This window comes from Brassica napus, unplaced genomic scaffold (assembly GCF_020379485.1).
Source record: "Brassica napus cultivar Da-Ae unplaced genomic scaffold, Da-Ae ScsIHWf_1624;HRSCAF=2240, whole genome shotgun sequence".
In the NCBI taxonomy this organism is placed as follows: Eukaryota; Viridiplantae; Streptophyta; class Magnoliopsida; order Brassicales; family Brassicaceae; genus Brassica; species Brassica napus.
In genome coordinates this window covers 12,501-26,232 of record NW_026015040.1, presented here as the reverse complement: position 1 = coordinate 26,232, position 13,732 = coordinate 12,501, and the positions used below count along the sequence as shown (strand labels likewise).

Here is a 13,732-nt window from a genome sequence, read left to right as displayed (position 1 = left end):
TGAACTAATCTTGGACAGCACCTCCACTTGATTGTAGGAGAATATGACTGGCTTGGACGGATTGAATTGGACAGAGCTTCCGCGTCACAATCGTAGAGAATCGCCGATTGGACGGAACTGGCCTTCTCGGTGGAGTATCGGTCTTCAGAACTCAGCTACACTTTCTTTCTCTCTCTCTCTAACCACGTTGACTTGCTTCCCATCTGAATTGATCTTCAATTGGTTGATCTTCAGTTGGCCAGAACCTTCCCTAGGCGCTGACTTGAAATCAGTAGAGAACTGATCTCGAAAACTCTCTAAAACTCTCGAAATAGCTCAAAACCTCTTACTTTCTTTTTCTACTTCTTTCTCTCTCTCTAACCCACTTTTTTAACTTGCTTTTGAAAGGTCTGGATGAATGAAATGAGAAGGGGTCGTGGTCTTTATATAGGAGACACCAGCCAATCAGCTTCAGGTTGGTGGCAGCCCGTGTGTCGCTTCGCATGGCTCCGGACGCATGCGTCGCGGCACCTCGTGCTCCACATGTCTGATGGCATGACCAGGAGATCATGCAGAGTGACACCATGCCCTCCAGATGTCTGATCCACGGCCTGACCTCATCCAGATTGACACTCAGCGCACACATGTCGCTCAGCATGCTCCGATCGCAGGTTTCGCGGCACCTCGTGCTTCTGGGTGTCAATCAGCATGCTGTGCTCTCCTGGGCTTCAACACCTCCTGCTTCCCTTGCCACATACCATGCCAGGCAGGTTACATCACGTCCTTATCTCATAGATAAGGCCAGCTCGAGCTTCTCGGTCCATTCGACTGATTTCGACCCTTCCGGTGAATTTTCGTCCCGTGATCAATCCCGAATATTTTTCTACGCCCGTTCTGATGAGATGAATATTTTTAATAAACTCCAAGTGAATCCTGACCTTGATGGAAAATATTTCCCGAGCCTCCGGCTTCCTCGAAAAATCGATAATACCAAAATTAGGGTTTTCGCCCAACTTCGGATTTTCCCGTCGTGCTTCAATCCCGTCGTGCTTGCTTCCCGTCCTGCTTAATTCCCGTCCTGCTTCCGACTTATAATGTCTTCAGAATAATATTTTACTGATACGAAGATATTCTGAGAAAACTTCGCGATGAAGAAACGTCAATCTTCAAAAACGTCGAGCTTCTAAACCGTCGTGCTTAAAAAATGTGATTCTTCCAAAACTGCCGTCTGATCAATCTAAGACATTTCTAACAATGGTAGAGCAGCTTATCTCAACTCATGCTTCATTCACGATCCATTCTTCGAACTTCTCGTACTTCAAATTTCCCGATCGATCTGTATTGCCCGCGACTCAACCACAAAGATACTCGACCATTCTCTCTCTCTTTTTTTTTTTTTTTTTTTTTTTTTTTTTTTTTTTTTTTTTTAACGGGTTTCTACATTCTCCCCCCCTTAATAGAATTCGTCCTCGAATTCTTAGTTGCGAAATTGCTCGTCTTCACAACACTCTCCAGTCGTCTCCATAACCTCTTTGCTCCTTCCACCACGGTTCCTTCAGTGTCCTCTTCAAGGCCTCCACAATTGTCTTTATATCTCTTCACTTGTATGATGACTGAGTCGTCCTCTTGCTTTTACTCTGTCATAACACACTCATCGCCCATGATACTATCTTGTCATTTTGATAGATATCATCCTTGTCCAGATTCCTCAAATCCTTCTCAATCTTCGTCTTCCCAAGTACTGATGAAGTCCTTTCCCAACGAAGTCTTGTTTCTTCCCATCTGTCCAGTCCATACCACAGCCCAGTTCTCCGAATCTGTCTCTCCTCTTTCGCTTCGGGTTTGGGTTTGGCCTTGAACTCCCTCCACTTTAAGGTTTTCATCCCTTAAAGTACCGATCAACAAACGCACTTACTCGCTGCAACTCAAAAGAACACTTCACATGCAAGTTAGTAGACAATTAATCAAATAATCTACTAACCCAGCAAATACTAACAATGCAACCTAACCGCAATTCTAACCAGCAACCTAACAGTTCTACCCAAGAAACCTAACAGTTTTACCCAAGCAACCTAACAGTTCTATATTCCACTATCTCAATCCTAATTTCCTAAAACCACAAATCCTATCGCTGGACGTGACCGGTTTCCCTAATGCCTTTTGTGACTCATTTTGACTCGATAAATATTTAAAACCGATTAAATCATGAGTTCCGGAAGCATGGACGAAACCATGCTCTGATACCACCTCTGTAACACCCCCGAACCGTCCTAAGCATAGGTCGACCCACCGGCCAACAATCAAACAAGAACATGACCGACGGACGACCCACACCAAGGGTTGGAGATGAAAGGCCAACCGGCCAGCCAACAATCAAACAAGAACATGACTGACCGTCCAACCCAACACCATGGTTCGGAAGCGCTACATGACGGGCTAGGGACAATCCGGTCAGAGTCACAAACTTTACTCCACGACCTAGACCAGTTCATCCACTAACTCGTCCCGCTGCGTCAAGGCATAAGGCTTTGCAACCCGTACCTAGAGTTAGCGTTTTCCGTTAGATCAAGGCCTAAGGCTTTTCAACCCGTACCTCGACCTAACGTTGTGTTAGACCGGACTAGTCAAATATCAGAGTACTCATGAAGCGCATATAAAACAATTACTTTATTGATTCGAGAAATATCCATACATTGATATAATTCGAGACCGGTCCCGGCCTAATGCCAAATCGAGTCAACTAAACACAAATCCACAATACCGTTTACAAAAGGCATGAAAATCTACACCGGCGGTCCTAACGTCCAGCACCAAGCTATCCGATCATCCTTACCTAAAGCGACCTGCAAAAAGGACAACGGAGTTGGATGAGTAATCTAGTATTACTCAGTGAGCTGGCGGCCTCTACCCGCAACCTAGACTCTACCCAGACAACCCAAAATAACAATCAATCTAGCCCTAGCATGCAATAAAAGCTAAGGCTAAGCAAACCGTTACTAAGTTAGACTTGGCCTCCTGCCATGATCTAGCTTCAAGTAACGGGAACCTGCATTAAAACAAGTCAACAAGCAATCCCTAGTTAACCATATATACGCCTGAGTTCAATACTCATGTAGTGTTAGACACTTAGACTATACAAGTATCATTAATCGATCGACCAACAATCAAACAAGAACATGATCGGCCAACCAATGATACCGCATAGCTTTAATATCCACCACCCTTCACAAGCAATCACTCAAACACATACAGGCCAACGTCAGGCCTACACTAACGAAATACACATCAAGCCTAATCCGGTACCTAAACCAGACTTAGACTTAACGTCAGAACCTGCAAGCAAATCAATCAACCACAAACACAATCACAATAATAAGACTATGAGTAACTACGACTCGATCTAACTTGTAACACCGTATATCGGTGCTACACTAACTCGAGGGTTCCATAACCCTCTACGACACTCTAACACAACACTCTAACCTGGGCCCTGGTGACATCGTGTTCCTCCTCCCTATCGGCAATATCCTATCTTCCTACCACAAAGGCCAGAAGAAGGAACTTTCAACCGACCGCGGCCCACAGTCCTTCGGGTCACCGCGCGACAGCCCACAGTCCTTCGGGTCACTGTCCCATTACACCGTCGTGTAATACTCAGCCATAGTACATGACACCGTTCGTCTGAGTCTTCCCGATCCAGCGAATAAGGGGTTTCCTTGAACCCGCTGGGTACGAGGCCGAGGAAACACTAATCACCCCTACACAAGCCTAGTATGGGCGGGTTTCGCACATACTGTCGGCACACTCACAACAAAACAAACTCAATCTAGAACCTAACCTAAAGCCAAAGTTCCAGATCCTAACTAGACACTCGACTCTACAACACAAACCAATAGTACCAGTAGTCCGGCCTATATGGCCTAAGACCCTTAGTACTAACTACTAAACAATAATATCAATACTAAACAATACAATCAAACCGTTACCCAGATAGTCCAGCCTCCCGCTGAGAAACTATCTTTAAAGATAACGGGAACCTGCACTCAACAATATCAACACGCAATAATAGAAAACATGATGCATCCTAGCCCTAGTCCTAGTCAGGTTATTAACTCAGTCTTAATTCCATTCATCTCAGCTTAGCCCTTGCTAAACTGAGTCCGGTTCCATAAATAAAATAACCCTAAGGACTCTACCATTCAATAACGTGATCATTCTAATCTATATGCAGACTCGATCTACCCTAAATTCCAAGTGGAATTCAAACAAACCAACTCACAGTGTTCTAGGCGAGAAGCAGCTGGTTGATCGTAGAGGACTTGGCCAAAACCCAAGGGACGCCTTGACTGGACTGCACTGGACTGATCTTGACTTGGACATAACCTCGTCTTCATCATGAAGAAACTGACACGTCTGGACAGACTGATCTGGACAGAATCTCCTTTAGCTGCTGGACAGTTCTTCGGACATTTCGGCGGAGTACGAGGAGAACTTCGACTGATCTGAACCCATGGAACTGAACTAATCTTGGACAGCACCTCCACTTGATTGTAGGAGAATATGACTGGCTTGGACGGATTGAATTGGACAGAGCTTCCGCGTCACAATCGTAGAGAATCGCCGATTGGACGGAACTGGCCTTCTCGGTGGAGTATCGGTCTTCAGAACTCAGCTACACTTTCTTTCTCTCTCTCTCTAACCACGTTGACTTGCTTCCCATCTGAATTGATCTTCAATTGGTTGATCTTCAGTTGGCCAGAACCTTCCCTAGGCGCTGACTTGAAATCAGTAGAGAAACTGATCTCGAAAACTCTCTAAAACTCTCGAAATAGCTCAAAACCTCTTACTTTCTTTTTCTACTTCTTTCTCTCTCTCTAACCCACTTTTTTAACTTGCTTTTGAAAGGTCTGGATGAATGAAATGAGAAGGGGTCGTGGTCTTTATATAGGAGACACCAGCCAATCAGCTTCAGGTTGGTGGCAGCCCGTGTGTCGCTTCGCATGGCTCCGGACGCATGCGTCGTGGCACCTCGTGCTCCACATGTCTGATGGCATGACCAGGAGATCATGCAGAGTGACACCATGCCCTCCAGATGTCTGATCCACGGCCTGACCTCATCCAGATTGACACTCAGCGCACACATGTCGCTCAGCATGCTCCGATCGCAGGTTTCGCGGCACCTCGTGCTTCTGGGTGTCAATCAGCATGCTGTGCTCTCCTGGGCTTCAACACCTCCTGCTTCCCTTGCCACATACCATGCCAGGCAGGTTACATCACGTCCTTATCTCATAGATAAGGCCAGCTCGAGCTTCTCGGTCCATTCGACTGATTTCGACCCTTCCGGTGAATTTTCGTCCCGTGATCAATCCCGAATATTTTTCTACGCCCGTTCTGATGAGATGAATATTTTTAATAAACTCCAAGTGAATCCTGACCTTGATGGAAAATATTTCCCGAGCCTCCGGCTTCCTCGAAAAATCGATAATACCAAAATTAGGGTTTTCGCCCAACTTCGGATTTTCCCGTCGTGCTTCAATCCCGTCGTGCTTGCTTCCCGTCCTGCTTAATTCCCGTCCTGCTTCCGACTTATAATGTCTTCAGAATAATATTTTACTGATACGAAGATATTCTGAGAAAACTTCGCGATGAAGAAACGTCAATCTTCAAAAACGTCGAGCTTCTAAACCGTCGTGCTTAAAAAATGTGATTCTTCCAAAACTGCCGTCTGATCAATCTAAGACATTTCTAACAATGGTAGAGCAGCTTATCTCAACTCATGCTTCACTCACGATCCATTCTTCGAACTTCTCGTACTTCAAATTTCCCGATCGATCTGTATTGCCCGCGACTCAACCACAAAGATACTCGACCATTCTCTCTCTCTTTTCTTTTTTTTTTTTTTTTTTTTTTTTTTTTTTTTTTTTTTTTAACGGGTTTCTACAGGAAGGGTCAGCGTGCTGAGTCCAAGGACCAACATTGTAAGACCCGATCCTGGCTCCTAAGCCCAACTTGGACCCGCGGCCTTACTTAACTCCTAGTGTAAGTTTTGTCCAGTTTAAAAGTTCAACAATTCTTAAGTCCTGTTCAGTCAGATGAGGTTCAAGCAATTTATTCCTAAGACTAAACAGATAAGAAGAAATTGTATCTTTCTAAATAACAAACATGTGATTTAATACATAGGTTCAGTTGCACAATAGGCTAATCATAAGTTCATACTAATAGTATTATCCCAAATACCACACATCCATCCACGGCTAAGGTCTTCATGGTGCCTTGGCCTTGCCACGGTCCTGGTCTGATCCTGAAACCATCACACAACACAAAACATCTGTGTAAGTACAATCCGATATCCTAAACAATCATATCTAGCATTGCATGGTTCGGTTCACTTATTCTATGTTCCCTAACTAACAATTCAACTCACAAGGCACACAGACATACCCAGAACATCACCTAGGATTCCCATAACACCCAACTAACACACGGCCAGACCAATCAAGAGAGATCCCACCCATTGTCTCAATCAATCTGAACCGGCCATATCTTAATCCCAAATCTGACCTACTCAAATAAATTCCCAAAAATTAATCTGACTTCATGAAAATTCATGATAGATCCTAACTAAGAGAATGGTCGAGTCAGAACCACCAGAACCGGTCCCGGCTCCTAGATTTCGGCCATAACCAGCCAAACTGGCCAAACTGACCACCTCTAAATTCGTCTGATAAAATTAGTTGGAACCCATGATAATTCATGATAAATACCCAGTAAGAAGAATCCACAATCAGATCTTACAGAACCGGCCTCGATCATATATATCTCGACCCTGATCAGCCAAACCGGCCAACATCCAAGGACTATGTTCCTGGACCGGTCAAGGCCTTGATCTCATCCCTCTGACTTCGAATCATCAGTCCCATACAGAATAAAGATGAAACAGAGATGGAATAGAAGGGTAATGAGAAGAGATAGGTCTGGCTTCACCAATCCGGCCACAACCTACACGGAATTCCACCGCGGCCATGGCAGGAGGTTTAGTCCATCCTACTCACCTTGGGCGTGCGTTCAGGAGTGCTCAAGCCCCTCTCCGTGCCTCTGTTACTCATCCTCAGCCAATCTCAACTTCCTCAGACCAACTCTCAGATTGAATCAGTCACTAACACAGTCGGCCAAGGCATTGGCCGATCACTTCTTCTTTCTCTCTTTCTTTCTCTCACGATTTGGGCAGAGCTTTTCCTTAGGAAAAATTGTGGCAAATCTCGGTCCCTAGGGTCTGTATATATAGGAAGAGACAGGCCAATAACAGCCTGGCCGAACAGGCACCACCTGATGGCCGAATGGGTACCACTTGTGCCATTCCCACCTTTTCGGCATAACTGCCCCTTTTCCCTGTTGGGCTGTTCGAACCTGAGCCCACCATGCTTGCCCATCCTTCCTGGATCCCTTGTCCAATCCTCAAACCCATCGGACTCTCCTTGGCCACTCAAGCCTCCCTCACGGCCTGGTATGGCCCATGACCCGGCCACATGGCCAAGACTCCAACACTTCACCGAGCTGAGGTGAGCTGATTGCTAGCTGCTCCAGCTGGGTGAGCTAGTAGTCTAGCTACTGGAGCTGACCTAAACTAGTGTGAGCTGAACTGAGCTGTCCAGGACTTGATCCAGCTGGTAGAGCCACGTCCCAGCTTGGCCGAGCTGCCTTAGAACTCGTCCAGCTCCGTTCCCCTTGTCTCATCAGGTTCTGGTTAAGTCTCAGCCTACTGATGCACTTAACCATCCTTGTACAGCCATGATACGCTTGTCTTTGGGTCGTGTGACCTGACTGGTTCATCGCCTCGCACCATGGCTGTGCCCGAAGGCACTATCTAGAATCAGGGACTTGACAAGTCTCCCCCACTTGAGATGGATTCGTCCTGGAATCCGACCCTTGATCTTCCATGGAGAACTGATGATACCATTCGGGAAAATCATCCTTCATTCTTGCCTCGGTCTCCCAAGTGACTTGCTCTTGTCCACTGCAATCCCAAATCACCTTGACCATCTCTATTGTCTTACGTCTCATTGCTTTCTCCATTCTGTCTACAACCCAAACCGGCCTTGTCTCTAAGGTGAGGTTCGTGCCTAGATCGGACGGAATCTCTGGAATGATAATGTCCTGATCTGAAAGACATTTCCTTAACTGAGACACATGGAACACATTGTGAAATGCTTCCATTTCTATTGGTAGGTTCAGCATGTAAGCCACCACCCCAACTCGTTCTATAATCCGGAAAGGACCCAAGTACCTCGTATCTAGCTTCCTTCGGCCAGGCACCCTTTTCCATCCTCTGAAAGTGATCATCTTGAGATAAACCATCTCATCCACCTCAAACTCCACATGTTTCCTCCTTCTGTCCGCATAGGACTTGTGGCGATCTTGTGCTTCTTTCATCTTGTCCCTTATGAACTTAATCTTCTCTGTGGTCTCCTCCACTATCTCAGGTCCTATCATGCTGCACTCCCCACTTGGGTCCAGCATAACGGTGTCCTGCAAGGTCGTCCATACAAGGCTTCATAAGGCGACATCCCAATGCTCGTGTGAAAGCTGTTGTTGTAAGCAAACTCCACCAACGGCAAATGTTTTTCCCAGGAGTTACCCCAGTCCAAAACACATGCTCTCAACATATCCTCCAACGTCTGGATGGTTTTTTCTGACTGACCATCTGTCTGCAGATGATAAGGTGTACTCATGTTCACCCTGGTTCCTAAGGCCTTTTGGAAAGCCATCCAGAAGTAAGAAGTGAACCGTGGGTCTCTGTCGGAAACAATACTGGCCGGCACTCCATGCAGGCGTACTATTTCATCCATGTAGTTCTGCCCCAAAGGCTCCACACCATCAGTCTTCTTGATTGGTATGAAATGAGCTGATTTGGTCAAACGATCCACCACTACCCAGACTGAATCCTTCATGTTCCTGGTCGTGGGAAATCCGGACACGAAGTCCATGGTTATGTGATCCCACTTCCATTCTGGAATAGGTAAGTTCTGAAGTAGCCCACTAGGTACTTGATGCTCAGCCTTGACGAGTTGGCAAGTAGGACACTTAGCCACCCACTCGGCCACATCAGTCTTCATGCGAATCCAATGGTAATACCTCTTGATGTCTTTATACATCTTGTTCAGTCTGGGATGTACGGAGAACTTAGACTTATGAGACTGACTCATTATCTCTTCCTTAAGTTCCTGCACGTTAGGGACGCTAATCCTTCCATGGACCAAGATCGTTCCATCTTGAGCCGTCTGATACTCCGTCTTCTCGTTCCGAGCAACCCCTTGAAGGTTCTCGTCCAAGACCTGAGCTTGTCTATTCCTGGTCAGAAGATCGGCCTGGTTCACTGCTTCCAAACCCAAAGGTTCGTCCTCGCTGACCAAGGTATTTAGGTGCAACGACCTGACCATCCCTTCCAACATGTCCGCCTCCTTCTTAGCCGATACTTCAGCTCTTCTGCGGCTCAATGCATCGGCCACCAGGTTTGCTTTACCTGGATGGTATGCTATGTCAAGATCATAGTCGGCCACAAACTCCATCCATCTTCTTTGTCTCAAATTCAACTCAGGTTGAGTGAATATATACTTGAGGCTTTTGTGGTCGGTTAAGATCTGAACCTTGCCACCATACAACTATGACCGCCATATCTTGAGGGCAAACACCACTGCGGCCATCTCCAGGTCATGGGTTGGGTAGTTACCCTCGTGCTTCCTCAACTGCCTAGAGGCATAGGCAATGACCTTTCCGTGTTGGGTCAATCCACATCCTAATCCGGTGATGGATGCGTCGGTGTATACCACATAAGGTTGGTCAGCCTCTGGTAGCACTAGAACGGGTGCATTCGTCAACATATTCTTCAAGGCAGAGAAACACTTCTCACATCCTTCAGACCATACAAATCTCACATCTTTTCCAGTTAGTTGTGTCATTGGTTGGGCCAAGCTGGCAAACCCTTTGACATACTTCCTGTAGTAACCGACCAGCCCTAGGAAACTCCTGACCTCCGTGAAACTCTTAGGTCGTGGCCATTCCTATATGGCCTTGATCTTGGATCAACCGAGACTCCTTGATCGGACACGATGTGTCCAAGGAACCCAACACTCCTTTGCCAAAAACTGCACTTGCTCAACTTGGCAAAGAGCTGTTGTTCCCTCAACCGTCCTAGCACAGCCCTTAGATGCCTCCCATGGTCTTCCTTGCTCTTGGAATATACTAGTATGTCATCAATGAAGATGATTACAAATTCATCCAAGAAATCTCGGAAGATACCATTCATCATCTTCATAAAGGCTGCTGGTGCATTGGTTAGTCCGAATGGCATGACCACAAATTCGTAGTGGCCGTACCTTGTTCGGAATGCTGTCTTCCTAACATCATTTGGTTCAATAGGGATCTGATGATACCCTGAAGCCAATTCGATCTTAGAGAACCACTTTGCACCCTTGAGCTGATCCAATAACTCATCTATCCGAGGCAATGGGTATTTGCTCTTCACTGTAACCCGGTTCAACCTCGATAGTCAATGCACAACCTGAAGCTACCATCTTTTTTTTTGACAAAAAGAACCGGTGCTCCCCAAGGTGACACACTAGGTCTTATAAAACCCTTATCCAGCAACTCCTCCAGTTGCTTCTTAAGCTTTGCCATCTCGGCAGGAGCCATTCTGTAGGGACTTTTGGATAACGGGGCCGTCCCTGGTTCCAGTTCTATTATGAATGGGTCCGACCTATCAGGGGGAATGCCCTGTAGTGACCTAAACACATCGTGGAACTCTCGGACCAGCGGTATTCCCTCCGGGTCACCACCCCCTACGACCTTCTTAGTGGCGATTGTGGCTAGAAAAGCTTCACAACCCTTCCTCAGCATCCTTTCAACATGGATTGCTGACACCACCAAGCATCCAGAGATCGAACGTATACCTTGGAACCTGACCGGATATCCACACCCACCCTCAAACTGCACGCGCCCCCGGTGACAGTCAAGAGTGGCCCGGTTCTTTCCAAGCCAGTCCATACCTAATATCACCTCGTGATTCTTTAGGTCGACTACCACAAGATCCACAGGCATGACCCTGGCTTGGCCTGGTTTCATCCGTCTTCCAGTTGCTCTTTTGATTACATCTCAAGAGTGGTTGGAAAGATTGATGTTAGCGGGGCAAATGAACATTCGGCGTATGAGTGGTGATTGGATAGCTAGTGTTTGTTGGCTCTGTGCTCGCGCACCCAACTACAGACCAACTATAGTCCTCAGTTTCTTCACTAGCATAGTTTTATGCTTGCTGAACTGATCCGGGGCCTGTGTTGTGTACCTATCTGGAAGGAATTGTTAAGATTTGCTTAAAATGTTGTTTGCGGCATCTCCTTCAGTGGGGAAGTCGTGAACACATAAGCCGGCACTTGTGATCCTTGCGTCTTTGCATAATTTATGCATTGTTCGCAAAGGTGAATAAGCTGTTTGCTGAGATCTCGGTTGCGGAAATATTATGGCGGTGACTCGAAGAAATTCTGTCCCGCTAAGCACGTTTGTCTCCAGACAAAAGATTCGGTCAAGTCTGCGTCTGTTCCCACTTTCCATGTGTTTGCGGGAATATGACGTGGTCTTGCCCTGATTTATGAATGCTACCTGGTTGATCCTGGCAGTAGTCATATGCTTGTCTCAAAGATTAAGCCATGCATGTGTAAGTATGAATGAATTCAGACTGTGAAACTGCGAATGGCTCATTAAATCAGATATAGTTTGTTTGATGGTAACTACTACTCGGATAACCGTAGTAATTATAGAGCTTATACGTGCAACAAACCCCGACTTCTGGAAGGGATGCATTTATTAGATAAAAGGTCGACGCGGGCTTTGCCCGTTGCTCTGATGATTCATGATAACTCGACGGATCGCATGGCCTTAGTGCTGGCGACGCATCATTCAAATTTCTGCCCTATCAACTTTCGATGGTTGGATAGTGGCCTACCATGGTGGTAACGGGTGACGGAGTATTAGGGTTCGATTCCGGAGAGGGAGCCTGAGAAACGGCTACCACATCCAAGGAAGGCAGCAGGCGCGCAAACTACCCAATCCTGACACGGGAAGGTAGTGACAAAAAATAACAATACCGGGCTCTTTGAGTCTGGTAATTGGAATGAGTACAATCTAAATCCCTTAGCGAGGATCCATTGGAGGGCAAGTCTGGTGCCAGCATTCGCGGTAATTCCAGCTCCAATAGCGTATATTTAAATTGTTGCAGTGAAAAAGCTCGTAGTTGACCTTGGGATGGGTCGCCCGGTCCGCCTTCGGTGAGCACCGGTCGGCTTGTCTCTTCTGTCGGCGATATGCTCTTGGTCTTAACTGGCCGGGTCGTGCCTCCGGTGCTGTTACTTTGAAGAAATTAGAGTGCCCAAAGCAAGCCTACGCTCTGTATATCAGCGGATGTTGCTTATAGGATTCCGCTGGCACCTTATGAGAAATCAAAGTTTTTGGGTTCCGGGGGGGAGTATGGTCGCAAGGCTGAAACTTAATGGAATTGACGGAAGGGCACTACCAGGAGTGGAGCATGCGGCTTAATTTGACTCAACACAGGGAAACTTACCAGGTCCAGACATAGTAAGGATTGACAGACTGAGAGCTCTTTCTTGATTCTATGGGTTGTGGTGCATGGCCGTTCTTAGTTGGTGGAGCGATTTGTCTGGTTAATTTCGTTAATGAATGAGAACTCAGCTTGCTAACTAGCTACGTGGAGGCATCTCTTCACGGCCGGCTTCTTAGAGGGACTATGGCCGTTTAGGCCAAGGAAGTTTGAGGCAATAACAGGTTTGTGATGCCCTTAGATGTTCTAGGCCGCACGCGCGCTACACTGATGTATTCAACGAGTTCACACCTTGGCCGACAGGCCCGTGTAATCTTTGAAATTTCATCGTGATGGGGATAGATCATTGCAATTGTTGGTCTTCAACGAGGAATTCCTAGTAAGTGCGATTCATCAGCACGCGTTGACATGGGTGGTTTGCCGTCTGCGACGTCTCGAGAAGTCCATTAAACCTTATGATTTAGAGGAAGGAGAAGTCGTAACAAGGTTTCCGTAGGTGAACCTGCGGAAGGATCATTGTCGTACCCTGGAAACAGAACGACCTGAGAACGATGAAACATCACTCTCGGTAGGCCGGTTTCTTACTGTGCCTGCCGATTCCATGGTTATACGTTCATCCATGCCTAAGACTTCAGTTTTGGTTGGATCGTACGCATAGCTTCCGGACGAAAAGTGCCAAGGAAAATGCAACTAAACAGCATGCTTTCGCCATCCCGGAGACGGAGTTTGTTCGGAAGCAGTGCTGCAATGTTAAGTCTAAAACAACTCTCGGCAACGGATATCTCGGCTCTCGCATCGATGAAGAACGTAGCTAAATGCGATACTTGGTGTGAATTGCAGAATCCAGTGAACCATCGAGTCTTTGAACGCAAGTTGCACCCCACCTTCTGGCCGAGGGCACGTCTGCCTGGGTGTCACAAATCGTCGTCCCCCCCATCCTCTTGAGGATATGGGACGGAAGCTGATCTCCCGTGTGTTACCGCACGTGGTTGGCCAAAATCCGAGCTAAGGACGCCAGGAGCGTCTTGACATGCGTGGGGTGATTCAATTCTTGTCATATAGTCAGACGTTCAGGTCCAAAAGATCTTGATGACCCAAAGTCCTCAACGCGACCCCAGGTCAGGTGGGATCACCCGCTGAGTTTAAGCA

General features: G+C 46.8%; 1 protein-coding gene and 2 non-coding genes across 3 annotated transcripts in view; 2 read left to right on the top strand and 1 right to left on the bottom strand.

Annotated features, from left to right (window-relative positions):
- Positions 1-6,216: 6,216 nt before the first annotated feature.
- Positions 6,217-8,469, bottom strand: LOC125598109 (the record flags this gene model as incomplete). Its single annotated transcript, XM_048772438.1, has 3 exons — positions 7,934-8,469; positions 6,433-6,540; positions 6,217-6,280 (listed from the first exon to the last, which is right to left on the bottom strand). Coding segments are annotated over exons 1-3 (708 nt in total), but the record flags the coding sequence as incomplete, so codon positions are not given.
- Positions 8,470-13,346: 4,877 nt separating this feature from the next.
- On the top strand, positions 13,347-13,500 carry LOC125598110. Its single transcript, XR_007332208.1, has one exon. It is a non-coding gene; the product is annotated as a 5.8S ribosomal RNA (ribosomal RNA).
- Positions 13,501-13,692: 192 nt separating this feature from the next.
- Positions 13,693-13,732, top strand: part of LOC125598111 — a 3,259-nt gene continuing 3,219 nt past the window's right edge. The window contains exon 1 of the ribosomal RNA XR_007332209.1: positions 13,693-13,732. This exon is cut by the window's right edge and continues 3,219 nt beyond it. This is a non-coding gene — a ribosomal RNA (28S ribosomal RNA).